This window comes from Pristiophorus japonicus, chromosome 15, assembly GCF_044704955.1.
Source record: "Pristiophorus japonicus isolate sPriJap1 chromosome 15, sPriJap1.hap1, whole genome shotgun sequence".
In the NCBI taxonomy this organism is placed as follows: domain Eukaryota; kingdom Metazoa; phylum Chordata; class Chondrichthyes; family Pristiophoridae; genus Pristiophorus; species Pristiophorus japonicus.
In genome coordinates, this window is record NC_091991.1 from 119407524 (window position 1) to 119433987 (window position 26464).

Sequence of the window (26464 nt, forward strand, 5' to 3'; positions counted from 1 at the left end):
TTTGTTCAATTGGTCTGCCATTTCTTTGTTCCCTATTATAAATTCACCTGATTCTGTCTGCAAAGGACTTGCATTGGTCTTCACTAATTTTTTTCTCTTCACATATTTAGAGAAGCTTTTGCAGTCAGTTTTTATGTTCCCTGCAAGCTTCCTCTCATGCATTATTTTCCCCCTCTTAATTAGACCCTTTGTCCTCCTCTGCTGAATTCTAAATTTCTCGCAGTGCTCAGGTTTGCTGCTTTTTCTGGCCAATTTATATGCCTCTTCCTTGGATTTAACACTATCCCTAATTTCCCTGTTAGCCACGGTTGAGCTACCTTCCCCTTTATATTTTTACTCCAGACAGGGATGTACAATTGTTGAAGTTCATCCATGTAATCTATAAATGTCTGCCATTGCCTATCCACTGTCAACCCCTTAAGTATCATTTGCCAGTCTATCCTAGCCAATTCACGTCCCATACCATCAAAGTTATCTTTCCTTAAGTTCAGGACCCTAGTCTCTGAATTAACATTGTCACTCTCCATCTTAATAAAGAATTCTACCATATTATGGTCACTCTTCCCCAGGGGGCCTCGCACAAAAAGATTTTTCATGAGGCCGTAAATTTTTGGACCACAAACGGTGAGGAGAACTGCTTTACGCTTAACTGCATAGGCCTCTGCCTCCATGCCATTGGCCACAAAATACTGATTCAGGCGGTCGACAAAATCAGCCCAATCCTCACCCTCCACGAATCTCTCCAGGATTCCAACAGTGCCCATTGTGCATGCGAAGGTTCTTAAATTACCTCGTCACCAAATGTAATGACTCACGAGTCTGGTTACTGTAAACTCACTCAGGTGCAACCTGATCCATCTTTATTCCAGCTCAAGAGTGACAGCTTGACAAAGACACACAGATTATATAAAGGTGACCAAGCACACATGCCACATGCGTACAGCCCCTTGACCTCCGACCGCGGCATCCTCTGGTGTCTGGTGACCCCCAAGCATTAATACATAATACGCTACTGTCATAAAATGACAAAGATGGTGGCCAGTGCTCTCCTCTCTGCCTTCCTTCCACAGCTTAGGGAATGAGCCCAGGGTCTTACCCACCTGTACTTGAACAGTACAATTGTGATTTGCTATAATGGATGAGATGGATAGTTAGTTCACAGCACTTGAAAAAGATATGATAACCGAGAGAACAAAGAATTTTGGCTGGAAATTTCCTTACGATTCTCCGGATCAGCTGCTTTAACTTCGGTGGATGATCGGCAGAAGCTCCCGTAACACGTCTATCCGGGGTTCGGCCAATCTCCTGCTGAAATTACGTTGGCCGATCGGGAATTTTTACTATGATAAAACCAGTATATAAATGCAATTGTTGTTGTAATCAAAGCCAGTTACCAATAAAAAGACTGTTTACCTCAAGAACACTTGATGAAGAATAACCCAGTGACCCAAAGCATTGGCACCAAATTGTCATGATTTATTTTACAGGTCAACCATTTAATCCAACTATCAAACTGAGCTCTGCTGTGGCCAATATAATCTGCTCTATAGTTTTTGGTGACAGATTTGATTATGAGGATGAAGGGTTTGTCAATTTAGTAGAGTGTGTGAACGCAGACATGCAGCGTGGTGGCTCCCCTCTGGTCCAGGTAAAACTCTGCTTTTAATGCAAATACATTCTGGAGACGAACGTTTGCAACTAGCAGTAACTGGAAGGGGTCTGTGGATGGAGTCTCGAAGAAACATTAGTGCAATATATTAATAAAGTTGCTTATTTAAGTGACTGGTTAATTTTGAAATGAACATTAGTCCTGATTTTGAGTTAGAGTCTGTTGTTTAATTATCTAATTAAATGTGGAGGGAAAAAACAAATTTATCACATTCCAGACCAAACTCCCTCAAGCGATGCACCATAGAAGTGAACCATAATAGTTTATAAAAGGTGGTTATTCTGTCAATTGTTTCTGCTGGTTTTTTCTTGAATAATGCACAACTAATCCCATTGCCCTTCTCTCTCCACATAGCCCTGCACCATCTTCTAGTTCAAATGTTTAGCTACTTTTCCCAAAGACGATCTAGTGGTCTTGCCACTCCCTGTGCTAAAGCATTCCATGCTCCAACAAGCCACTGCATAAAGACATTGCTCATACACTCTCCTCACTCTTTTACTGACAGCTTTCAATTGGTGAGTCCTCCTCATTCATTTCCCAGCCTTTGGAAATGGTCTTTCCCACAATTTCTCGTTTGAATCCTTCCAATCAGGTTATTGCTCCTCTTGAAGCACTGAAATAGCCCTAACTCACATCATGAATGGCATTCCCTTGGCCTGTGATCATGGTATAATATTCCTCCTCATCCTCTTTGATCTCTCTGCAGCTTTTGAAGGGTCGATCACATCATCGTCCTCCAATGCCTCTGCTCTGTACTTCTTCGTACAAAGGGTAGTGGAAATCTGGAACTCTCTCCCTCAAAAAGCTGCTGAAGCTGGGAATCAATTAAAAATGTCAAACTTGAGATTGATAGGTTTATGTTGGGTAAGGGATAAGATACGATCATCCATGATCTAATTCAAAGACAGAACAGGCTCGAGGAGCTGAATGGTCTTCTACTATGTTCCTATTTTTTTTTTAAAGTGAATGCTGCAAATATGAAATAGAAACAAGCAGATTGGTAATGGTCCAAAAGAGAGACAGGTTAACAATTTGGGGTAGAGCCCCTCAACAGGATGTGAACAGTTTGAACAATTTAATGTCAAACTGGATTTGTACCTGGTGACAGACCTGCTGATTCACGTGGTTTACATTTCAAAGTCCAAGCGAGATGTTATAGAATTGTACAGCACAGAAAGAGGCCGTTCAGCCCTTCATACCTGTGCCAGCTCTTTGAAAGTGCAATCCAATTAGTCCCACTGCCCTGCTCTTTCACCACAGCCCTGCAAATTACCATATATATAAATATAAATTCCCTTTTGAAAGTTACTATTGAATCTGCTTCCACCACCCTTTCAGTATATTCCAGATCATGACAACAATAGTAAAAACCTGACGCCACCGAGGCATTACCTTTAGCACCAAGTGATGTCTCCCACCTCAAAGTGGGATATTCAGTTGTATCGCCCCAAGAGGTGAGTGAAGAGCTAAGAGAAACATTCCACACGCCTCTTCAGGCGCCAATGGAGTGATAGCGCAGAGGTCTACTCAATATTTTGGCGCTAGGATGCCAGCTTCTTAGCGCCTGAAGATGAAAATACAAATCCCGGTGAAAAATTCAATAAACCTCACCCACACTTCCTCAATACTGCAACGAAAAAATAGAAGTTGAAAAAGTAAAATTACAGCACTTGCCTTGCACTCGGATATTATCGACCCCGGGATCGTCGCTAGACCGACTGCTTTCCTCTGCCGGTCTTGGGCAAAAGACTCAATTTTGCAACGGGGGCGTTGCACACTCGGTGATGTCACCCAGTGGGTGGCGCGAGTGAGCACAAACTGTCAGCGTCGCCACTAAACCTTTACTGAAATTCACAGCAGGCGCTCAGGTGGGAGGTGCTTAGGGTGGCGCTAACCAACTGAATCTCTCCCCCACTGTATTTACAAGAGAATCATAAAATTTTAAAGATTTATTTATGGCCTTTTTCTAATAGCAGAAGACGTAGACATGAGCAGGTTATTGGCTTGCTTTGATATTAATTACATTATTTTTATTCTATAGTTGTACAATGCATTTCCCTTCCTGGGGTTTCTTCCTGGACCACACAAGAAAATATTCAACAATGTAAGGCTGACTTCTGAGTTCTTCAACAGCCACTTCAAGGAAAATCGGCAGAAACTGGATGAGAATGACCTGCGGAGTTTTATTGATGTTTTCATGTTCAGACAACAGCAGGTATAAACTCCACTTCCCTTTTAAGAAGCACGGTAGATTGTCTATAACTGGGTAGCTGCGTTTATGTATTTCAGAAAAAAAGACAACTTGGTTCAATCAAGCACTGGCACGATGGGCTGACTGGCCTCTTGTTGTGCTGTAAATGTCTATAGTTCTATGGAAAGGATTTGAAAAGAATAATTTTAAAAAGCAAGAGTTGTATTTCCCGAGCACCTTTCATGACCTCAGGACGTCCAAAAGTACATTACAGCCAATGAAGTACTTTTGCAGTAGGTTCAATCAACATCACTAAAACAGATTATCTGGCTTGCTGTTTGTGGAAGCGTGCCATGCTCAAATTGGCTGCCACATATTACAACAGTGACACTTCAAAAAGTATTTCATTGACTGTAGAGCGCTTTGGGACATTCTAAGATCATGAAAGGTGCAATAGAAATGCAAGTTCTTTCCTTTTTAATTTTTTTTAGTGATGTAGGTTGAGGGATAAATATTGGTCAGGAAACCGGGGAGAACTTCTCTGCTCTTCTTTCGAATACTGCCATGGGATCTTTTACGTCCACTTGAGGGCAGGCTAAGCCTCAGTTTAATGTCTCATCTGAAAGACGGCAGCTCCAACAGTGCAGCGCTCCCTCAGTACTGCACTGGAATAAACCTGCCGCTGCCTCTTATTCCTGGCCAAGTTTCTGTGCTGCATTTCCCAATAATCAATATTTCAGCTTAATTATATGCCACAGGTAATACACGACTGGACACAATCCAAATTCTGAGCTTTTGCGCTGTTAATTTTATAGGAATCAGACAACCCCAATTCACATTTCCATTATGACAACTTATTGTACACGACGAGAAACCTGTTTGTTGCTGGGATGGAAACCACTTCGACCACGCTTCGTTGGGGCATGCTTCTGATGATGAAATATCCGGAGATTCAGAGTAAGAAGCAATCCGATTGATTCCGTTTCAGAGCTTATCTTCTATCATATTCTCTGATTACCGCGGGTGAGGTTTTGAACTTGCCCGAGTCACGCCGCAACCATTCTTTCAATCATTTTAAAAATGTCCTTGGCTTGCAGGAAAAGTTCACGAGGAAATTATCCGAGTTATTGGATCGGAGCGGTCTCCCAGAGCTGAAGACCGGAAAAGTATGCCGTACACCGATGCAGTGATCCACGAAATCCAGCGGTTTGGTAACATTGTGCCACTGAACATCACACATGCAACAACGGTGGACTTAAACTTCAAAGGATATTTCATCCCCAAGGTACCCGAGAGGAAATGCGGCCACCATTGGGGCCTTATATTCTGACATTTATTGGAGGGGGGAGGGAAAGAGCTGTCGAGGTGTTGCATCCAATTGAATTGTGTACCATTACTACCTGAGCTTTCATCAATTTCCATGTACCATTTTGTATATCGTCTGTGTTCCAAATAATATGGCTATGTCTAATCGCCATGGGCTGCTTCACGACGTTAAAGACGCTGGCCTGGAGTTTGCGATGGGTAATAACAGCAAACGAACAGCGTTCAGTTATTACCCCTTTGAAACTGACCGCAACTTCAGGATTTAGCACATGCGCATCCTAACACGGAAATCCTGAATTTGCGGTTAGTCATTCACTGCTCCGACACTGGCAATCAGGGAAACTGATTAAACTTGGGCTTTTCTGTGGTAATATCGCTGTTAAATACCCCATTAAAAGTTAGACCTTGGATTAGGCATAACTGCGGTTTTAACAGCGTATTGACTGCTAAACAAACGTTATGACAATGAAAAACTTTTAATTTAATGGAGCATAAAATTTATGGATATATATTTGTACTGCAAAAATGGCCACTATGCTCCACCCTTTGTCTATGATTGGTCCCCTTGGAAGATGAGCCACACCCTAAAGTTTCCCAGGAATGTGTAACTGGAACCACCCATCCCAAGGTCTCACTGACTATGCAAATTGTAACTCAATCCACTTTGACTTCCTGACGTGATAGAGGACAGAACTCCCTAGAAGACAGCAAGGGCCAGCCAAAGTGCCTTAGCCCAGTCCAAGTACATGGCTCCCCCAGCCAAAGTGCCTGACCCCAGCAGAAGTGCATCGTTCCCCACCCCACCCCACCATAGCTGGGGCAGGCAGTGTGTACGAATTGTTAACAGGTTTATTGGGTATGAAGTGAATAGTGACAGTGTCATGACTCTGAATTTCATCCACTCCAATGATGTCCCTTGTAGGGGGCTGGAAGAATGTGATCCGTCTTCCCTGAGTTCCCTCTCTTTCCCCCCCCCCCCCCCCCCAGCTCCCCCACCCATGTCTCTCTCCCCCACCCCACTCCCCGTCTCTCTCTCCCAGTCTCTCTCTCTCTCTCTCTCTCTCACTGTCCCTCCAGCCTCTCTCTCCCTCTAGGTCCCCCGCAATTTCTCTGCTCGCCACCTCCGCCCATGGGCCCCCTCGGCTTCCGCTCTCGGCCCCACGTGTCTGGGAGAGAGAGTCGGTCAGGTGGAGGGGAGAGGGGACGGTTGAGAAAGAGAGTGTCGGTCGGGGGAGGGGGGGGGGAGAGAGAGTCGGTCGGGGGAGTGGGGGGGGGAGAGAGAGTCGGTCGGGGGAGGGGGGGGGGAGAGAGAGTCGGTCGGGGGAGTGGGGGGGGAGAGAGAGTCGGTCGGGGGAGTGGGGGGGGAGAGAGAGAGTCGGTCGGGGGAGTGGGGGGGGAAGAGAGAGAGTCGGTCGGGGGAGTGGGGGGGGAGAGAGAGAGTCGGTCGGGGGAGGGGGGGGAGAGAGAGTCGGTCGGGGGAGGGGGGGGAGAGAGTCGGTCGGGGGAGGGGGGGGAGAGAGTCGGTCGGGGGAGGGGGGGGAGAGAGTCGGTCGGGGGAGGGGGGGGAGAGAGAGTCGGTCGGGGGAGGGGGGGGAGAGAGTCGGTCGGGGAGGGGGGGGAGAGAGTCGGTCGGGGGAGGGGGGGGAGAGAGTCGGTCGGGGGAGGGGGGGGAGAGAGTCGGTCGGGGGAGGGGGGAGAGAGTCGGGAGGGGGAGGGGGGGAGAGAGAGTCGGGAGGGGGAGGGGGGAGAGAGAGAGTCGGTCGGGGGAGGGGGGAGAGAGAGAGCCGGTCGGGGGGGGGGGGAGAGAGTCGGGGAGGGGAGAGAGAGAGAGAGTCGGTCGGGGGGGGCGGGGAGAGAGTGGTTGGGGGGGGGAAGAGAGTCGGTCGGGGGAGGGAGGGAGAGAGTCGGTTGGTCGGGGGAGAAGAGAGAGATGGTCGGGGGAGGGGGGGAGAGAGTCGGTCGGGGGAGGGGGGGAGAAGAGTCGGTCGGGGGTGGGGGGGAGAAGAGTCGGTGGGGGGGGGGAGAAGAGTCGGTCGGGGGAGGGGGGGAGAAGAGTCGGTCGGTGGGGGGGGGGAGAAGAGTCGGTCGGGGGTGGGGGGGAGAAGAGTCGGTCGGTGGGGGGGGGGAGAAGAGTCGGTCGGGGGTGGGGGGGAGAAGAGTCGGTCGGGGGTGGGGGGGAGAAGAGTCGGTGGGGGGGGGAGAAGAGTCGGTCGGGGGAGGGGGGGAGAAGAGTCGGTCGGTGGGGGGGGGGAGAAGAGTCGGTCGGGGGTGGGGGGGAGAAGAGTCGGTCGGGGGTGGGGGGGGGGAGAAGAGTCGGTCGGGGGTGGGGGGGAGAAGAGTGGGTGGGGGGTGGGGAGAAGAGTCGGTCGGGTGGGGGGGGGAAAGAGAGTCAGTCGGGTTGGGGGGGTAGAAAGTTGGCAGGTTGGGGGGGGGAAGAGAGTCAGGGATGTGGGTGGGGGGAGGGAAAAGAGTCGGAGCCTCGAGGTCGACAGTCTTGGGCCTCGGGTCCTGCTTCTCGGCATCACATGGAGGGAATGATTCAGGGCCGGGAAGGGGGGTTGGAGTTTGTCTGTCAAAAAAAGTGCAGTGCAAATAGTTACACTGAAAATGCATCCATTTTAATAAAAGTTACAATTTTTAAGAAAGTATAAAAACATTTTTTTTTAAAGTTTGCTCATCTTTCATTCAGATTTATCTTTTCCCCACGTGAGAACCCCAATCTTTGCTTTCCCCTCAAAAAATAGACTAAAAGGAGTTGATTCACTTCCTGGTCTACGAGCATTCTGCAGTGTGATTGGCTGCTTAGACAGCTTGTTGTCGTCACAGCAGCTCACGCTATGGGATTCCCCATGAACTCAGTGATCGCAACTGAACGTCGGAAAGGACAAACTTCTGGCCAGAGAGATCGCGAGATCTTTGTGGAACGCCTTTGCTTCACCGCTGACTGCTAATCACGGGCCGCTATATAAATGCAAGTTGTTGTTCTGTAGGCTATGGGGAAAGAACCGATGAGTGGGAATATTTGGATAGCTGGATCAAACAACCGGCACAAGCACGATGGGCTGAAAGGCCGCCTTCTGTGCTGCATGTTAATTTATTTAATGTTACAACATCTTGTATTTGTATAGCACCTTTAACGTAGTAAAACATCCCAAGGCGCTTCACAGGAGCACCATCGAACCAAGTTTGACAGCGAGTCACGTAGGTAGGTTTTAGGGAGCTTCTTAAAGGATGACAGAGAGGCAGAGAGAATTCCAGAGCTTAGAGCTTTGGCAGTGGAAGGCACGGCTGCCAATGGTAGAGCGATGGAATTTGGGGATGTGCAAGAGAGCAGAATATACATAAAAGTAGAAATGCTATGTTTAAACTATCACTAATATTGTTAATTAACAATAGTGTAAATATTTTCAGTAATGCTTTTTGAATATAACAATAAAAGCATCATATGCAAATGATATTAATATTTTTAGGATACCCAAGTGATTCCGTTGCTTGCCTCAGTGCTGTACGATAAAACTCAATGGGAAAAGCCAAATTATTTCAACCCGTCTCACTTTCTGGATGCTGAGGGGAAATTTGTGAAGAGAGATGCCTTCATACCCTTTTCCATAGGTAACATACTTATTAATTTTTGGACTAAAGACTAAAAACAATAGGGCAATAATAGCGGGGGATTTCAATTACCCTAATATTAACTGGGATACGATCAGTATAAAAGGTAGAGGGCACAGAATTCCTAAATTGCATTCTAGTGATCTTTTACAGCCAATACATAGCAAGCCCAACAAGTGGGGTCGGGGGCAGTTCTGGATTTAGTTTTAGGGAATGAAGCTGGGTAGGTGGAAGAAATATCAGCGGGAGAGCATTTTTGTGGTAGTAATCATAATTCAGTTAGTTTTAGCATAATTATGGATAAAGACAAAGAAAAAACAAGAGTAAGGGTTCCAAATTGGGGGAAGGCCAATTTTACTAGGCTGAGAAATGATTCAGCAAAAGTGGACTGGAAACAGCTACTTGAAGGTAAATCAGTGCAGTGGGAAGCATTCAAGAGAGAGGTAAATGGAGTTCCTGTTCCCACAAAGAAAAAGGGTAGATCTGCCAAATTTAGAGCCCCGTGGATGACAAGGTGCATACAGGATAAGATAAGGCAAAAAAGGGACGCCGATATCAGATATACTTGCTTTGGAGGCAGTTCAGAGAAGGTTCACTCGGTTGATTCTGGAAATGAGGAGGTTGATTTATGAGGAAAGGTTGGGTCTCTACTCATTGGAATTCATAAGAATGAGAGGTGATCTTCTCGAAACGTATAAGATTATGAGGGGGCTTGACAATGTGGATGCAGAGAGGATGTTTTCACTGATGGGGGAGACTAGAACTTGAGAGCATGATCTTAGAATAAGGGGCCGCCCATTTAAAACCGAGATGAGGAGAAATTTCTTCAGAGGGTTGTAAACCTGTGGAATTCGCTGCCTCAGAGAGCTGTGGAGGCTGGGACATTGAATAAATTTAAGACAGAAATCGACAATTTCTTAGCGGGCAGGGAAGTGGAGCTGAGTCCATGATCAGATCAGCCGTGATCTTGTTGAATGGCGGAGCAGGCTCGAGGGGCCATATGGCCTACTCCTGTTCCTATTTCTTATGTTCTTCTATTATGTTCCTATATCGTGAGCTCAATACTGCAGAATGCTTGGAAGAGTATAGAAAGTGCAGGAGTGAAATTAAGAAGGAAATTAGAAAAGCAAAAAGAGGGCATGAAAAATACTGGCAAGTAGAATCAAAGAAAACCCAAAGATGTTTTACAATTACATAACGAGCAAGTGGATAACTAAGGAAAGAGTAGGGCCTATTAGGGACCAAAATGGTGATCTATGTGTGGAGGCGGAGGATGTGGGTAAGGTACTTAATGAATACTTTGCAGCCGTCTTCACAAAAGAGGGGGATGATGCTGATGTTGAAATTCAGGAGGAAGAGAGTGAAATATTGGATGGGATAAACATAGTAAGAGAGGGAGTATTAAGGGGTTTAGTATTCTTGAAAGTAGATAAATCGCCAGAACCGGATAAAATATATCTGGGCTATTAAAAGAAGCAAGGGAGGAAATTGCGGAGGCTCTGACCATCATTTTTCAATCCTCTCTGGGTACAGGAGTTGTGCCAGAGGATTGGAGAACTGCTAACATTGTACCATTGTTTAAAAAGGGAGGAAGGGAGAAACCGAGCAATTACAGACCAGTTAGTTTAACCTCGGTGGTGGGCAAATTACTGGAATCAATTCTGAGGGACAGTATAAACCTTAATTTAGAAAGATTCAGATTAATCAAGAACAGTTAGCATGGATTTGTTAAGGGAAGGTCGTGTTTGAGTAACTTGATTCCGTTCTTTGAGGCGGTAACAAAGAGGGTCGATGAGGGCAGTGCGTTTGGTGTAGTTTACATGGATTTTAGCAAGGCTTTTGACAAGGTCCCACATGGTAGGCTGATCAAAAAAGTAAAAGCCCATGGGATCCAAGTGGGAGTGGCAAATTGGATCCAAAATTTGCTCAGTGGCAGGAAGCAAAGGTTGAGGGGAGTTTTTGTGACTGGAAGGCTGTTTCCAGTGGGGTTCCACGGGGCTCAGTACTTGTTGCCTTATTTTTTGTAGTACATATTAATGATTTATACTTAAATGTTGGGTGGACAACTGTGGTTGACGGTGAGGATGAAAGCTCTAGGCTTCAGGAAGATATCGATGAACTGATCAGTTGGGCAGAAAAGTGGCAAATGTAATTAAATCTGGAAAAGTGTGAGGTAATGCATATGGGGAGGGCAACAAGGCAAGGGAATACACAATAAATGGGATACTGAGAGGTGTGGAGGAGCAGAGGGACTGTGACAGAGAGGATCTGTATATGTCCACAGATCCTTAAAGGTAGCAGGACAGGTCGATAAGGTAGTTAAAAAGGCATACGGAATGCTTTCCTTTTTTAGCCAAGACATAGAATATAAGAGCCGGGAAGTTATGCTAGAACTGTATACAACACTAGTTAGGCCACAGCTAGAGTACTGCGAATAGTTCTGGTCACCACATTACAGGAAAGATGTTATTGCACTCGAGAGGGTGCAGAGGAGATTTACGAGTATGTTGCCAGGACTGGAAAACTTTAGCTATGAGGAAAGATTGGATAGGCTGGGTTTGTTTTCCTTGGAACAAAGGAGGCCGAGGGGAGATTTCATTGAGTATAAAATTATGAGGGGCCTAGAGTGGATAGAAAGGACCTATTTCCCAAGGCAGAGGGGTCAATAACCAGGAGGCATAGACCTAAAGTAGGTAGTAGAAGGATTCGAGGGGAGATGAGGAAACATTTCTTCACCCAGAGGATGGTGGGAGTCTGGAACTCACTGCCTGAAAGGGTGGCAGAGGCAGAAACCCTCACCACATTTAAAAAGTACTTGGATGTCCACTTACAGAGCCGTAATCTACAGGGCTGCGGACCTACTGCTGGAAGGTGGGATTAGGCTGGGTAGCTCTTTTTCGACCTGCACGGACACAATGGGCCGAATGGCCACCTTCTGTGTCGTAATTTTTCCATGATTGGTGGAATTTCCCCTTCCCCGCTGGGGATAATAAAATGTTGAGAATGCAGCATTAATGATATCCCACTTCAATCTATTTTTGAGGTGAGGGGAGTGTAGGCAGGGGCTACACTGTCAAAGCAGTCTGATCCAATGTCTGTGCACATAGTTTTCAACTGGGGGAGTGAATTGCAGTCAGGCGCGGGAATCCAAACTAATTTGTCTTCTCCCTTAGACTGCCAGAACCTACTTACCTCCCCAAAGCTGAGACTAGCTAACAAAACACATACTGGTAATATCGCCTGTCACAACCTCAGGTCGGCATAAAATGCATCACAGCCATTGAAGGGCAGCCTCTATTGTAATGTAGGGAAACGCTGCAGACAGACAGGGTCTCAGTTTTACGTCTCATCTGAAAGACAGCCCCTCCGACTCTGCAGCACTCAGTACTGCACGGGAGCATCAGCGTGGAGTAGGGCTTGGACCCACTACCTTCTGACTCAGAGGTGAAAGTGCTACACACTGAGCCACGGCTGGCACCTTGAGTCATCAGAGAATTTATTTTTTATTTAACCAGATGTGAAAAATGCCTCAAGACGTTTATTTTGGAAATGTTGTATGAAACTGGAAGGCCATATTTGTTATTTTAAAAAATGGTATTTAAAAACATTCTGAATAATTTTGCCTTTTGAAGAGCGGCTTTGACGTATTTTGCGACTGTGTTTTTGCAGGTCGGCGAGCCTGTGCGGGCGAGAACCTGGCCAAGATGGAACTGTTCCTGTTCTTTACTACTCTGATACAAAAATTTAAGTTTCAAGTTCCGCCGAATGTCAGTGAGCTGGAGCTCGTGTCTGGTGTGGGTTTGACTTCATTCCCAAAGTACCAGGATGTGTGCGCTGTGCGTCGCTGATGTAAACGCCTCACCCATGGGTTACCTGATTTTCCTTTTCACAACTTTCTTAATCACTGCAAGAAATGTGTGTCTCTTTGCACAATCGCCTGTATATTTGTCATGGGGCCGAACCTTGCTGGAAAAATTAACGATGTGTTCACGGTACACGCCGTCATTAATGCGCAAATCGGGCAGCGAGTGCGGGGATCAAGAGATTTGCTATGTTGTGAATCTCCAGAACCTGCTGGGTGATTTACGCTGCCACCACCATTAGCTTCGCACAAATGACATCTCGTCCTTAGCCTTCCCGTTATTTTGAAGAACTTGCTGGATTTGCCGTTTAACTGCCCATTAAATGTGCCGCAGAAAGTATCTGTCCAACCCTAAATTGGACAGTCAGTGGGGTTTGAGCTGAGGAGCAGGGTGTTTGACAGTAAATTGCGGGAGGGGGGCTCAATGGTATTAATGGTACATTTGCCCATTATGAGTGAAGGATGTGTACAAGGTATAGTAGAATAGTTACCCTCTCTATAAACAGTTACAATTTCACTACATCTAGTACACAGAATAAATCAGCCCCCCTCCCCCACCCACATGCCCCTTTGTTTAATACACAGTCGCATGTAGTTATTTGGCTGTTTTGGAAAAAAGTTATCTTTTGCGTGTGAATGGAGGTCGGTAACTCTGGTATTCCTGGAGGTTTCATCACATGGCCTCTCGCCTCCAACTGCCGTGCCCCTATGCTCCCGCCATAAAATAGCTGAGCGCACTGAATACAGCAAAGGCTATGGGCCTCGACAACAGCCCGACTTGTGCTCCAGAACTAGCCGTGCCAATAGGCAAGCTGCTCCAGTACAGCTACAACACTCTCATCTACCCAGCAAAGTGCAAAATTGCCCAGGTATGTCCTATCCACAAAAAGCAGGACAAATACAATCCAGCCCCATCAATCTACTCTCAATCATCAACAAAGTGATGGAAGTTGTCAGTCTACAGTGTTATCAAGCGGCACTTATTCACCAATGCTCAGTTTGGGTTCTGTCAGGACCACCCAGCTACAGATCTCATTACAGCCCGATTTGGAAATATATCGCTGTTCCTTCATTGTCGCTGGGTCAAAATTCTGGAACTCCCTCCCTAACAGCACTGTGTGAGCACCTTTGTCTCATGAACTGCTGCAGTTTAAGAAGGCGGCTCACCATCACCTTCTCAACGGCAATTAGGAATGGTCAGTGAATGCCAGCCTTGCCAGCAACACCCACGTCCCATGAATGAATTTTTTAAAAGTTCTATTTGGTTCTCCCACTCAATCTTAAATTGCGCTAATTCAAATCTGCTTATGTTAAATAAAAGTCTGGTTATATTTTTTGTTGCCTCCAGTCTGAATTGAGTACAAGCCCAATAGCTTACAAATACACATCTGTTTAATCCAGAGTCTACCAATATTAAACATTAATGTGTGTTTTAAAAAAAAAAGCAAGATTCTAAATCTATTTTACTTTTCTGACTATTCTGTATTAAATCTGATCTTCTATCACTACCCATGCAAGGAGGCGGATTCTGTAAGTTGGTGGAAAGATCTAGTGGTGGTGTTAAATGTTACTATGAACTTGGGAGTTGACCTGAATTTATCTGGACCAAAGCCTGGGAGAAGGAGACCAATATGAAGAGCAGGTCTAATGAAAGAGGTCTCCGACTTGCACGAGTGCGAGCTTGCAATTAAACTCACTGCACCAGCTGTATCAGAGGGTAGGAATTATTACATGTGTTGGTGATGGGGAGTGTGTGTGACAAATGAACCTCAGAATTAGGCCACGTAGGCTGTTTTAAGGCACTATGCAGTCTCCTAAATCCTCAACGACAAACAAACGTTCTTTACACATGCCTGAAGCAGGTGTTATTTACATATGCAAATAATGGGCCTAATGCCTGATTTGAGGTACCTGTTGCAAGATTGGTTTGCCCAGAGACACCATCACTGCGATCAGAGAAACCAACCCTACAAAATGCCTACAACAAAAAAGGAAAGTAACGCTAAACCTTTATAAAACACTGGTTGAGCCTCAACTGGAGTAGTGTGTCCAATTCTGGGCACCGCACTTTAGGAAGGATGTCGAGGCCTTGGAGAGGGTCCAGAAGAAATTTACTAGAATGGTTCCAGGGATGAGGGACTTCAGTTATGTGGATAGACTGGAGAAGCTGGGGTTGTTCTCCTTAAGAGTAGAAAAGATTAAGAGGAGATTTGATGGATGTGTTCAAAATCATGAATGGTTATGATAGAGTAAATAAGGAGAAACTGTTTCAGTGGCTGAAGAGTCGGTAACCAGAGGACACCGATTTAAGATGGTTGGGAAAAGAACCAGAGGCGACATGAGGAAACATTTTTTTACACAGCAAGTTGTTGTGTTCTGCCCTCTGTAAACTTGAGGTCATCCAAAACTCGGCTGCCCGTGTCCGTTCACCCATCATCCCTGAGCTCGCTGACCTACATTGGCTACCGTTTAGGCAACGCAAGGCTAGAAATTCGTTCTAGCCAAGAAATGGGTAGTGTTTATACTAAAAATACTGAAGGATCGGCACCTGAAAATCAGCTATAATGCACCCAAAATTGGATCTCACCCGATCATTAAAATGATTGCAGTCATTGTTCTTGTCTAAAAGCCCAAGCTCATTGGTGTTACACTGAAAAGATGGACCAATATCCTGTGTAGTCTAAACTCAAGTAATGATTGCCACAGGCTTTTTTCACTACATTAGGGGGAGGTTCATTGATGCTACAGCACCTCATTCTCAGCATTGTTGGGTGTGCGGCTGCCTCAACATCCACAAGAAGCAGGGAGGTGTTACTGCAGTTGTACAGGGCCTTGGTGAGGCCACACCCTTGAGTGTTGTGTATAGTTTTGGTCTCCTAATCTGAGGAAGGACATTCTTGCTATTGAGGGAGTGCAGCGAAGGTTCACCAGACTGATTCCAGGGATGGCAGGACTGACATATGAAGAAAGACTGGATCGACTAGGCTTATATTCACTGGAATTTAGAAGAATGAGGGGGGGATCTCATAGAAACATATAAAATTCTGACGGGATTGGACAGGTTAGATGCAGGAAGAATGTTCCCGATGTTGGGGAAGTCCAGAACCAGGGGACACAGTCTAAGGATAAGGGGTAAGCCATTTAGGACCGAGATGAGGAGAAACTTCTTCACCCAGAGAATTGTGAACCTGTGGAATTCTCTACCACAGAAAGTTGTTGAGGCCAGTTCGTTGGATATATTCAAAAGGGAGTTGGATGTGGTCCTTACGTCTAAAGGGATCAGGGGGTATGGAGAGAAAGCAGGAATGGGGTATTGAAGTTGCATGATCAGCCATGATCTTATTGAATGGTGGTGCAGGCTCGAAGGGCCGAATGGCCTGCTCCTGCACCTATTTTCTATGTCTCTATGACAAGGAGAAGGAGTACTAATTTACAAATGCTGATAGCAGAACACCACCCAGGAAGAGAGCCTGAAGGTTTTCCGAGGATACTTTGAGGGGATTGGTTTTAACTGTGGAGATAAGGTGGGTGGTCCTGTACCCACCAACTGACTGGAAGCTCTCTCCATAAGTCTGCTGGCACACCAAATCACGGGCAGCACCGTGTTCCCCAGTCCCCCCCATACAGTGCAAGAAGATGTTTAATGATCTGATACGGTGGTCAGGCTGAGTGAAGGCTTCAACAAATGCTACATACCACTGTCTGTACCACAAGCTTCACACACTGCTCAATGGACCACACCCAGCATCACCCACCAACAATACCTAGCAACACTCACACCCACATCTCACAACTTGCACACAATGGCAGCTATTAATTATGGCAGGCACAAGGGTCATTAGTTATTAGAATTCATGTCATATGTGTGATATGTTTATTTATAAATTTATTAAGTGTGTTTGTAATATTTTGTGGTATCTCTCATTTCACATTTTTGCCCAGGAGGACGGTGTGATTCGCCATGAGACAGGGATTGTGTGATGGGGATGTGGTGCGCAGCGGGGATCTGGGGTTTTATTCATGTGAATCAGAGCCAGTCACGGACAGGCTGCCCAGAAGGCCGATTGTCTTGTTGTCTCCACCCTCCCTCCTGTTCCTCCTCCTCGTCCTTTTCCTTCTCATCCTCATCGTCCTCCTCCTCTGCCTCATCGTCCTCCTGAGGTAATCCTGTAGTCCCATCGCTGTAAGTGTTGTGAGCAGAAGCCTTTAACAAATAATGAATAACTTCTGCAGTTGAATCGACACAGACTTCCCTGATTTTCAACGCTCCACCATTGGTGGTCATGCCTTCAGCTGCCAAGACCCCGAGCTCTGGAATTTCCTCCCTAAACCTCTCCGCTTCTCTATCTCTCCTCCTTTAAGACACTCTTTAAAACCTACCACTTTAACTAAGCTTTTGGTCATCTGCCCTAATATCTCTTTATGTGGCTCGGTGTCAAATTTTGTTTGATAACGCTCCTGAAAAGCACCTTGGGACAGTTTACGACGTTAAAGGCCTTATATAAAAATAAGTAAGTTATGTTTGTTGTTCTGGAACACACTGCCTGAAAGGGTGATGGAAGCAGATTCATCAGTAACATTCCCAAAACTGGATAAATACCTGAAGGGGGAACACAATTACAGGGCTGTGGGGAAAGAGCAAGGGAGTGGGATTAATTGGATCACTCTTCAAGGAGTTGGCGTAGATACAATGGGACAAGTGGCCTCCTCCAGTGCAGTATGATTCTATTATTCCACGATTGCATAATTTGCCCCGAGATCCCCGACATCAGGCCCCATCACGTGGGCTGCAGCCGCTATCCCTCTCTTCACCCCTCCCCCTGGGGTTACCAATTGGCCACAGCCACCGATTGCTCTCCTTTCCCTGAGGCCAGCGATTCCAGCTCCAGCCCCAAGGCCATCACATAACTTCGGCGCAATGACCAGACCTTCCTTAACATTTATCATCTTGGGCTCCTCCCGCAGCACCATTCCTATTCATCTGAGGTCCGAGTTTCAATATCCAGGGCTCCTTGCATCTCTCCATTCGTGCATTGGGCAGGGGGGGAAGGGAGGGGAGGGAACACACCCAGAACTGGGTGCTCCTGAATTTCTAGACCGTAATGTCTATATGTTGTTAGTGTACTTCGTGTTTGGGAATTTATGGAAGGCAGTTTTGGGCAACGTTGAGAGTCCAACTGAGTTCACTGTCAGTCACAGCTTTGGATTCTAATGGTTAAGTGCCAGCTAACTGCTGCAGAAAATAGTCTGAAATAACAAAGGAAACAAAGAATTTTCCTTTATAAAATATCTTATCATGTCCCAATGTGTCTCACAATGATCAGATTACTTTTGAAATGTGGTCACTGCAGTAATGCCAACCCCACTGTCCCATAAACCAAGAGACAAAGGGCTGGATTTTTGAGGGGTTTGCGACTGGGTTTTCGTCGTGTTTGACCTTCCGCGGCGTAAACCCGGTCGGGATCCTCGTCTCCTTCTTAGCGGCGGCGATGGGACGTACCGCCGGATTGTGTAACAACACAGATTGCGTTACCGTCCGAGCTTCGGCACTCACCCGACCCAAACGCCGCACCCAGAACTGTGACAGGTAAAACCTGCCGGTGCAGCCCTACCAGCAGCGGTAAGTTAGAAAACCAGCAAAAAAGGTAAGTTAAAGTTTTTATTTTAAAATTTTTTTGCAGCGATTTATTAGGCAAGGGCCTTGGTAATGATTTTTGAATGTTTTGAAAAATATATATTTTCCCCCTTCCAAGGCCTGTCGCAGCGCTCCCGACCCCGCACTAAAGTTGGCGAGGATCGCGTTTTGCGCGGCGAATAATTGTGCAACGCTTCCTTTTGCGAAGCGCCCCGGCACAGACCCCAAAAGCCAAAAGTTCGGCCTAAAAATCAGTAATGCAACGAAAATGGTAATTTTCAGGTATTGCTTAGGTTTTCGCCCAAAAAACCCCAAACCCATAAATCCAGCCCAAACTCTTAAAAATCAAGAGATTTGGCACAAAAATCATGAGTTGCTATTTTTTTCAAACCTGTTAATCATGTACGTTCCTTTATTACTTTGCCCTGAAGAAAGGCTGGCACATGTAAACTTGTTATTTTCCACTGATAACAAGGGGCCAACCAGTATTCTTCATTTTCAGTAAAATATACATATGCTTATGCTCTGACACTTGCTCTTACATTATTTGATTAAATTGAAAATGTATCTAAAACACAGAAACGTTAAAAATCAAAACACAAAATGTACACAAATAGTTTTGTCCCTAGTAACTCCAGTCCGTTCACTTCTGATTTCTTTGGTAATTGTAAATGGGTAATCTTTATCAATTCATTATTGCTTGTTGTAGGTAAAAAAATCTGTGACTGTTGTTTGCTTGTTATCTAGCTCTGCAGAGCTGGACTGTGATCTCTGCAACTTTGCAGCAGTTCGAGTGCAGTCCCGTGTTGCCCAGGCTGCCGGGTCATGCCTGTGTGCCCGCGTCCAATTGGACAGGCGATGGGGGCGCCAGAGCAGGCAGTTCAGGGTTGCTGATTTCCACTGTCTGCTGGAAGCAGCCCTGGCACAGCGAGTGTCCGCACGGTTGCATCACTGGCTCCACCAGCAGCACCCCCTGGAAAATCGGGCACAAGCACTGGGCCAGGCTGAGAGGTGGGGCTGGAACCAAGGCCGGGGCTTTGAGCTCGGCTAGGCCGCTCCGTTTCCTGCGCCCCGCCAGTGGCCACTCGAGCTCCAGTTTAGTCCAGTTTGGGAGTGGCTTCGCTGTCGTTTCAAAGAAAGGGAATAAAATTACAAATCGGTTGAAGCCAGTGTAATTAAACTTAACTTGGGAGTTGATGGAACTGCAAAGTGGGTGCTGGTTGCAGGGTTGCTGTGGTAGGGGCTCTGATTGACACTCAGGCACATGCCAATGAGCCTGTGTGTAGTATTTTTATGTTTAGCCGGGAACTCTTCTTCATTCACACATATGGTGCAGCATTCGCAACACTTACAAGAAGCAGCAGTTCAATGGCCATGGAGGGATTTGAAAGCAACGATGAGATTTTAAAATCGAGCTGTTGCTTAACCGGGAGCCAGAGTTCGGACATGGCAGCAGGGCTTTTGATGGCCTCAAGTTTATGTAGGGTAGAATGTGGAAGGCCAGCCAGGATTGCGTTGGGAGAGTCAAGTATAAAGGAAGCAAAGGCATAGATGAGGGTTACAGCAGCGGATGAGCTGAGGCAAGGGCAGAGATGGATGATGTTCCAGAGCTGGAAACAGGCGGTCTTAATTATAGCGCAGATGTGTGGTCGGAAGCTCATTTCAGGGTCAAATGTGACACCAAGATTGTGAACGGTCTGGCTCAGCCTCAGATGCCAGGGAGAGGGATGAAGATGGTGGCGAGGGAACGGAGTTTGTGGCGGGGACTAAAGACAATGGCTTCGGTCTTCCCAATATTTAGTTGGAGGAAGTTTCTGCTCATCCAGTACTGAATGTCGGACAGGCAGTCTGACAATTTAGGGCATCGTCAGCGTACACGATGCTGTGTTTACAGATGATGTCACCGAGGGGTAGCATGTAGATGAGAAATAGGAGGGGCCAAGGATAGATCCTTGGGGGACACCAGCGGTAACGATGTGGGAACAGAAAGAGAAGCCATTGCAGGTGATTCTCTGGCTACAATTAGATAAGAATGGAACCAGGCGAATGCAGTCCCACCCAGCTGGATGATGGTGGAGAGGCGTTGGAGGAGGAAGGTGTGGTCAACCGTGTCAAGGGCTGCAGGCAGGTCGAGAAGGACGAGGTGGTAAGAAATTTCTCCTCATCTGAGTCCTAAGTGGTTGATCGCTTGATCCTGAAATTATGATCCCTTGATGTGCTTGAGGGGTTGAATGGCCTTTGCCTGGTCCTATGTAACAGGCTTGAAGGGTTGCATCTACCTATTCCTGACCCTATGTAACAGGAATCTAGAGCACGGGGTCACAGTCTCAGAATAGGGGGTCGGCCATTTAGGACTGAGATGAGGAGAAATGTCTTCACTCAAAGGGTTGTGAATCTTTTGGAATTCTCTACCCCAGAGATGCTCAGTTGTTGAGTATATTTAAGACCGAGGTCAATAAATTTTTGGGAACGAAGGGATATGGAGATAGAGCGGGAAGGTGGAGTTAAGGTAGATCAGTGATAGAGAATTCAAGCTCCACAGCCAGGCTGCATTTAGACAGGCTGTGAAAAAACACAGGCCACATTGCATTAAGTCATCAATCAACTTGACATTTTCAGACCTTGGGTAGCGAGCCAATTAAAACGTTAAAAGACTATTAATTGAGCCAATAAGGTCAAAGAAGGCGAGTTCTTTTCTGTAAATTGAACCCGGTATAAACAGAAACATAGAAAATAGGTGCAGGAGCAGGCCATTCAGCCCTTCTAGCCTGCACCGCCATTCAATGAGTTCATGGCTGAACATTCAACTTCAGTACCCCCTTCCTGCTTTCTCGCCATAACCCTTGATCCCCCGAGTAGTAAGGACTTCATCTAACTCCCTTTTGAATATATTTAGTGAATTGGCCTCAACTACTTTCTGTGGTAGAGAATTCCACAGGTTCACCACTCTCTGGGTGAAGAAGTTCTCCTCATCTCGGTCCTAAATGGCTTACCCCTTATCCTCAGACTGTGACCCCTGGTTCTGAACTTCCCCAACATTGGGAACATTCTTCCTGCATCTAACCTGTCCAAACCTGTCAGAATTTTAAACGTTTCCATGAGGTCCCCTCTCATTCTTCTGAACTCCAGTGAATACAAGCCAGTTGATCCAGTCTTTCTTGATAGGTCAGTCCCGCCATCCCGGGACTCAGTCTGGTGAATCTTCGCTGCACTCCCTCAATAGCAAGAATGTCCTTCCTCAAGTTAGGAGACCAAAACTGTACACAATACTCCAGGTGTGGCCTCACCAAGGCCCTGTACAACTGTAGCAACACCTCCCTGCCCCTGTATTCAAATCCCCTCGCTATGAAGGCCAACATGCCATTTGCTTTCTTAACCGCCTGCTGTACCTGCATGCTAACCTTCAATGACTGATGTACCATGACACCCAGGTCTCGTTGCACCTTCCCTTTTCCTAATCTGTCACCATTCAGATAATAGTCTGTCTCTCTGTTTTTACCACCAAAGTGGATAACCTCACATTTATCCACATTATACTTCATCTGCCATGCATTTGCCCACTCACCTAACCTATCCAAGTCACTCTGCAGCCTAATAACATCCTCCTCGCAGCTCACACTGCCACCCAACTTAGTGTCATCCGCAAATTTGGAGATACTACATTTAATCCCCTCGTCTAAATCATTAATGTACAGTGTAAACAGCTGGGGCCCCAGCACAGAACCTTGCGGCACCCCACTAGTCACTGCCTGCCATTCTGAAAAGTACCCGTTACTCCTACTCTTTGCTTCCTGTCTGACAACCAGTTCTCAATCCACGTCAGCACACTACCCCCAATCCCATGTGCTTTAACTTTGCACATTAATCTCTTGTGTGGGACCGTGTCGAAAGCCTTCTGAAAGTCCAAATATACCACATCAACTGGTTCTCCTTTGTCCACTTTACTGGAAACATCCTCAAAAAATTCCAGAAGATTTGTCAAGCATGATTTCCCTTTCACAAATCCATGCTGACTTGGACCTATCATGTCACCATTTTCCAGATGCACTGCTATGACATCCTTAATAATTGATTCCATCATTTTACCCACTACTGAGGTCAGGCTGACCGGTCTATAATTCCTTGTTTTCTCTCTCCCTCCTTTTTTAAAAAGTGGGGTTACATTGGCTACCCTCCACTCCATAGGAACTGATCCAGAGTCAATGGAATGTTGGAAAATGACTGTCAATGCATCCGCTATTTCCAAGGCCACCTCCTTAAGTACCCAGGGATGCAGTCCATCAGGCCCTGGGGATTTATCGGCCTTCAATCCCATCAATTTCCCCAACACAATTTCCCGACTAATAAAGATTCCCTCAGTTCCCCCTCCTTACTAGACCCTCTGACCCCTTTTATATCCGGAAGGTTGTTTGTATCCTCCTTAGTGAATACTGAACCAAAGTACTTGTTCAATTGGTCTGCCATTTCTTTGTTCCCCGTTATGACTTCCCCTGATTCTGACTGCAGGGGACCTACGTTTGTCTTTACTTACCTTTTTCTCTTTACATACCTATAGAAACTTTTGCAATCCGCCTTAATGTTCCCTGCAAGCTTCTTCTCGTACTCCATTTTCCCTGCCCTAATCAAACCCTTTGTCCTCCTCTGCTGAGTTCTAGATTTCTCCCAGTCCCCAGGTTCGCTGCTATTTCTGGCCAATTTGTATGCCACTTCCTTGGCTTTAATACGATCCCTGATTTCCCTAGATAGCCACGGTTGAGCCACCTTCCCTTTTTTATTTTTACGCCAGACAGGAATGTACAATTGTTGTAATTCATCCATGCGGTCTCTAAATGTCTGCCATTGCCCATCCACAGTCAACCCCCTAAGTATCATTCGCCAATCTATCCTAGCCAAATACAGCCATTTTGACCATGTGGTCTCAGTAAGACAAAGGAACTGGCAATCAGCCAGCAGCTTGTTACTCTCTGCCAAAATAAAGAAGTTAAAACTACCATCGGAGTTCGTATTTCATTGGAAATTAAGAGATCTAACAATGTTGGCGCTGCGAACAGGATCGCTGAGGAAAGAAATTGAATTTTGGACATCGGACCTACATATTGAGGTAAGGACACCTCTTTTTAAAAAGTCCTCGATCAAAAGTCTAAATTCGCCTCTCCTTCTACGCGATTCCGAAAGCCTCCGGTTTTGCGGTTGGTAGTCGGCTCGAGGTCCCATCGACGTCTAAACTTCGGCGATGTGTTAGTTAATTAATCACCGACCTATTGATCGGCTGGAAAGCTTATGACTCGAGACCCCAGTAAAGAAATTATGGCAGCAGGAGATAAGAACAAAGAATTGCCTACAGCTGTTAAAGGTGGGCAGGCACCACCTGAAGTTTCGCTAGATTTAATTCTCGAACAGTTGAAAGAATACATAGAGCAACAATTCAACTTATCTAAAACCTGTATTAAGATCGAACAAAAGTACGGAACCTCCAAAGGACAATGGTCCTTGGACGAGATTAAAAGGGTCTGGGGAAAAACGACCCGTATGAAAAATAAAGAGTGAACTCGATGGTCCCTAGCGGTTATGGGACAGATTCGAAAGCGGAATAAAATTATAATGCGTTCCCAACATGATCGAGAACTGACCAGTACAAAGGATCAATTGCAAGCAGTTTGTGCACAGCTGCGACAGAAAAAGCTTGAACTTGAAAAGCTGGAAGCGGAAGTTAAAGATCTTAAAGGTGAAATTAAAGAATGGAAAAAATCATTAGGTCAAGAGACAGTAATAGGAAAAGGAAAATGTATTGATCAATTCCCAGGGTACCCATGTTTGGATAAATTAAAAGCGCAAACCCGAAGACACGACCGAGGAATAGATACGGATTCTGAATCCTCCGACAATACAGAGTCGGAGGATGACGAATTAGGGGTGCGCTTTGCCCCGTTTAAAAAAAAAGACAAGTTGTAGTCCAATCAGAAGAGACTGCGGATGAGGGCGGAACCAAAAAAACAAAGAGAAGGGTGTACGAAGAATACTTAGTTCATGCTCCGGCAGACCCAGAGAAAATTGATAAATGGTCCAAGGAATTGCCCAATCCAAAGGGGGAGTAAAAACGTGGGACCAATTGGACCACTTAAGAAATATATATCAACTTCATCCCTGGGACGGAGTGCAAATTTTGACCATAATGGTGCCAAAAACACAGGGAAGAAAATTGCACGACAAGGTAGATGAAGCTTTGGGGCAGAATGAGCAAGAATAAGACGCAGGATGGGAGGCGATTAAACACTGGTTGCAAGCCTTCAGTCCAGCTCAGACAGACTAGGGAAAAATTGCAGCCTGCCAACAGAAAGGAACAGAGGAGGTCTTGGAGTATGACGAGCGGTTTAGATGCACGTGGCTAGAACATTCGGGTATGAATAATACGGATGAGGAAATGGATGAACAAGTGTTTGGACCCCTGAAAGCAGCTTTCGTGGCAGGTCTAAAGCCAGAACTGTTCAAAATGCTTAAGGTAGTGTTACTGGACTGGGAAGGTAGAGGAACTACCTTTGCAGCATTGGTGGATCGATGTAACCAATTAGATCGGGATATGGGAGCTAAAGTTTGAGCTGTACAGGCTATGGGATGGAAATCCCAGGATTCCGATAAACAGTCATTAGGAAAATTACCCGGAAAATGTCATTATTGTGGGAAAGAAGGTCACTGGGCCAAGACGTGCAGGGCCAAACAGAAAGGTCGTGGCTGGGGAAGAGGACGCAGCCAGGCCCGACAGGTATCGGCAGCTTGGGGTAATCCACCCGAAGGAGGACACGACATCATCCCGGGAGTCTGGGTGTATGTGGAAAAAGTTGCATGAAGAACCTTTGGGTGCCAAGTGGGAGGGACCTTATCAAGTGTTATTGACCACCCAGGCAGCTGTTAAAGTCCAAGGAAAGAAAGCCTGGATCTACGCTTCACACGTTAAACGAGCACCCGTAACTGAAGCTGAAATCTAATAAGGACAATTACTTTTTGCGAAAATGTATAAATTTACTGTATTATTGATTGTAGGTATTCTAGGCATAGGCCTACTTCTTACTAGCCGACCTTCTGCACCAAAGGGAAATAGTAGGGTAGCAAGGGAATTACATGTAAATACCTTTTTATATATGTCATACATTTATGCCAAACAAGGTTAACATTTCCAGTTGTTGGGTGTGTACGCATATTCCTATTCACTCAAAGGGAGGGATTCCCTTGAGGCCAGTTCCCTTGAATATCTCGGAAATGGCTGAGTGGATAATTAATCAAAATAAAACAGGCAATGCGTTTCAGGATACGGAAAACTGGGCACGTAAATGGAAGTCAGCAGGTTACAATCTGACTACCTTTGAAGGGGGATACCAACCATGCTACAATAATTCCAAATGGCCCCCATTTTTTGTTATCACTAATATAACGGGAATAGGAAGACCGGGGGAATCGGTCTGTCTGATTAGAAACATCAAAGGAGGCCAAAATATGGGGTATAGTAACTGCTCCCGGAATTATAATATAATCAAGCCACGGAACCGTCCAAACTGGGCCGATGTGGGAATTTTTAACGTAACGGGGATTCTGAATAAAACAGATGGAAAAGCCTGGACAGGACCCGGAGTGTTGCTGACAAAGAAACAGCTAAAATTCATTGCATATAATGGCACCTATTGGGTGTGTGGCCACAAGGCCTACCCTTGGCTGCCCCAGAATTGGATGGGATCCTGCTATTTAGCCTACATTGTGCCTTATATGTATCATATAAAGTCACTGTCGGAACATTTACACCGTCCTAAGAGAGCTATCACAGAAACAGAGAGGTTCTTTGCCATTCTGATCCCTGGGTATGGGACCGCCAAACTGGCAAGGGAATCCATTAACATGGCATCCGTTGTGGAATGAGTAGCCAATGATACCTCAGAGGCCCTAGTTAAAATCAATGCAGAAATGGTAGCAATCCGCACAGTAGCCCTGCAGAATAGACTGGCCCTTGATTACATCCTGGCTGAAAAGGGAGGTACTTGCGCCCTACTCGGAACTGAGTGTTGCACATATATCCCAGATAGCTCTGAAGAAATTACCCACTTAGCGGAGCATATCCAAAAGGAGGTAGAAAAACTTAAGCAACCCCCATCATTCACTTTGTGGAGCGGAGCCACTGAATGG

General features: G+C 46.0%; 1 protein-coding gene across 1 annotated transcript in view; it reads left to right on the forward strand.

The window, feature by feature from the left end:
* Nucleotides 1-12646, forward strand: part of LOC139281017 (cytochrome P450 2K1-like) — a 35280-nt gene extending 22634 nt beyond the window's left edge. The window contains exons 4-9 of the mRNA XM_070900880.1: nt 1488-1648; nt 3711-3884; nt 4676-4817; nt 4958-5145; nt 8657-8798; nt 12468-12646. Of these exons, the coding sequence (XP_070756981.1) occupies nt 1488-1648; nt 3711-3884; nt 4676-4817; nt 4958-5145; nt 8657-8798; nt 12468-12646 (986 nt within the window). The remainder of the gene's footprint in view (nt 1-1487; nt 1649-3710; nt 3885-4675; nt 4818-4957; nt 5146-8656; nt 8799-12467) is intronic.
* Nucleotides 12647-26464: the final 13818 nt, after the last annotated feature.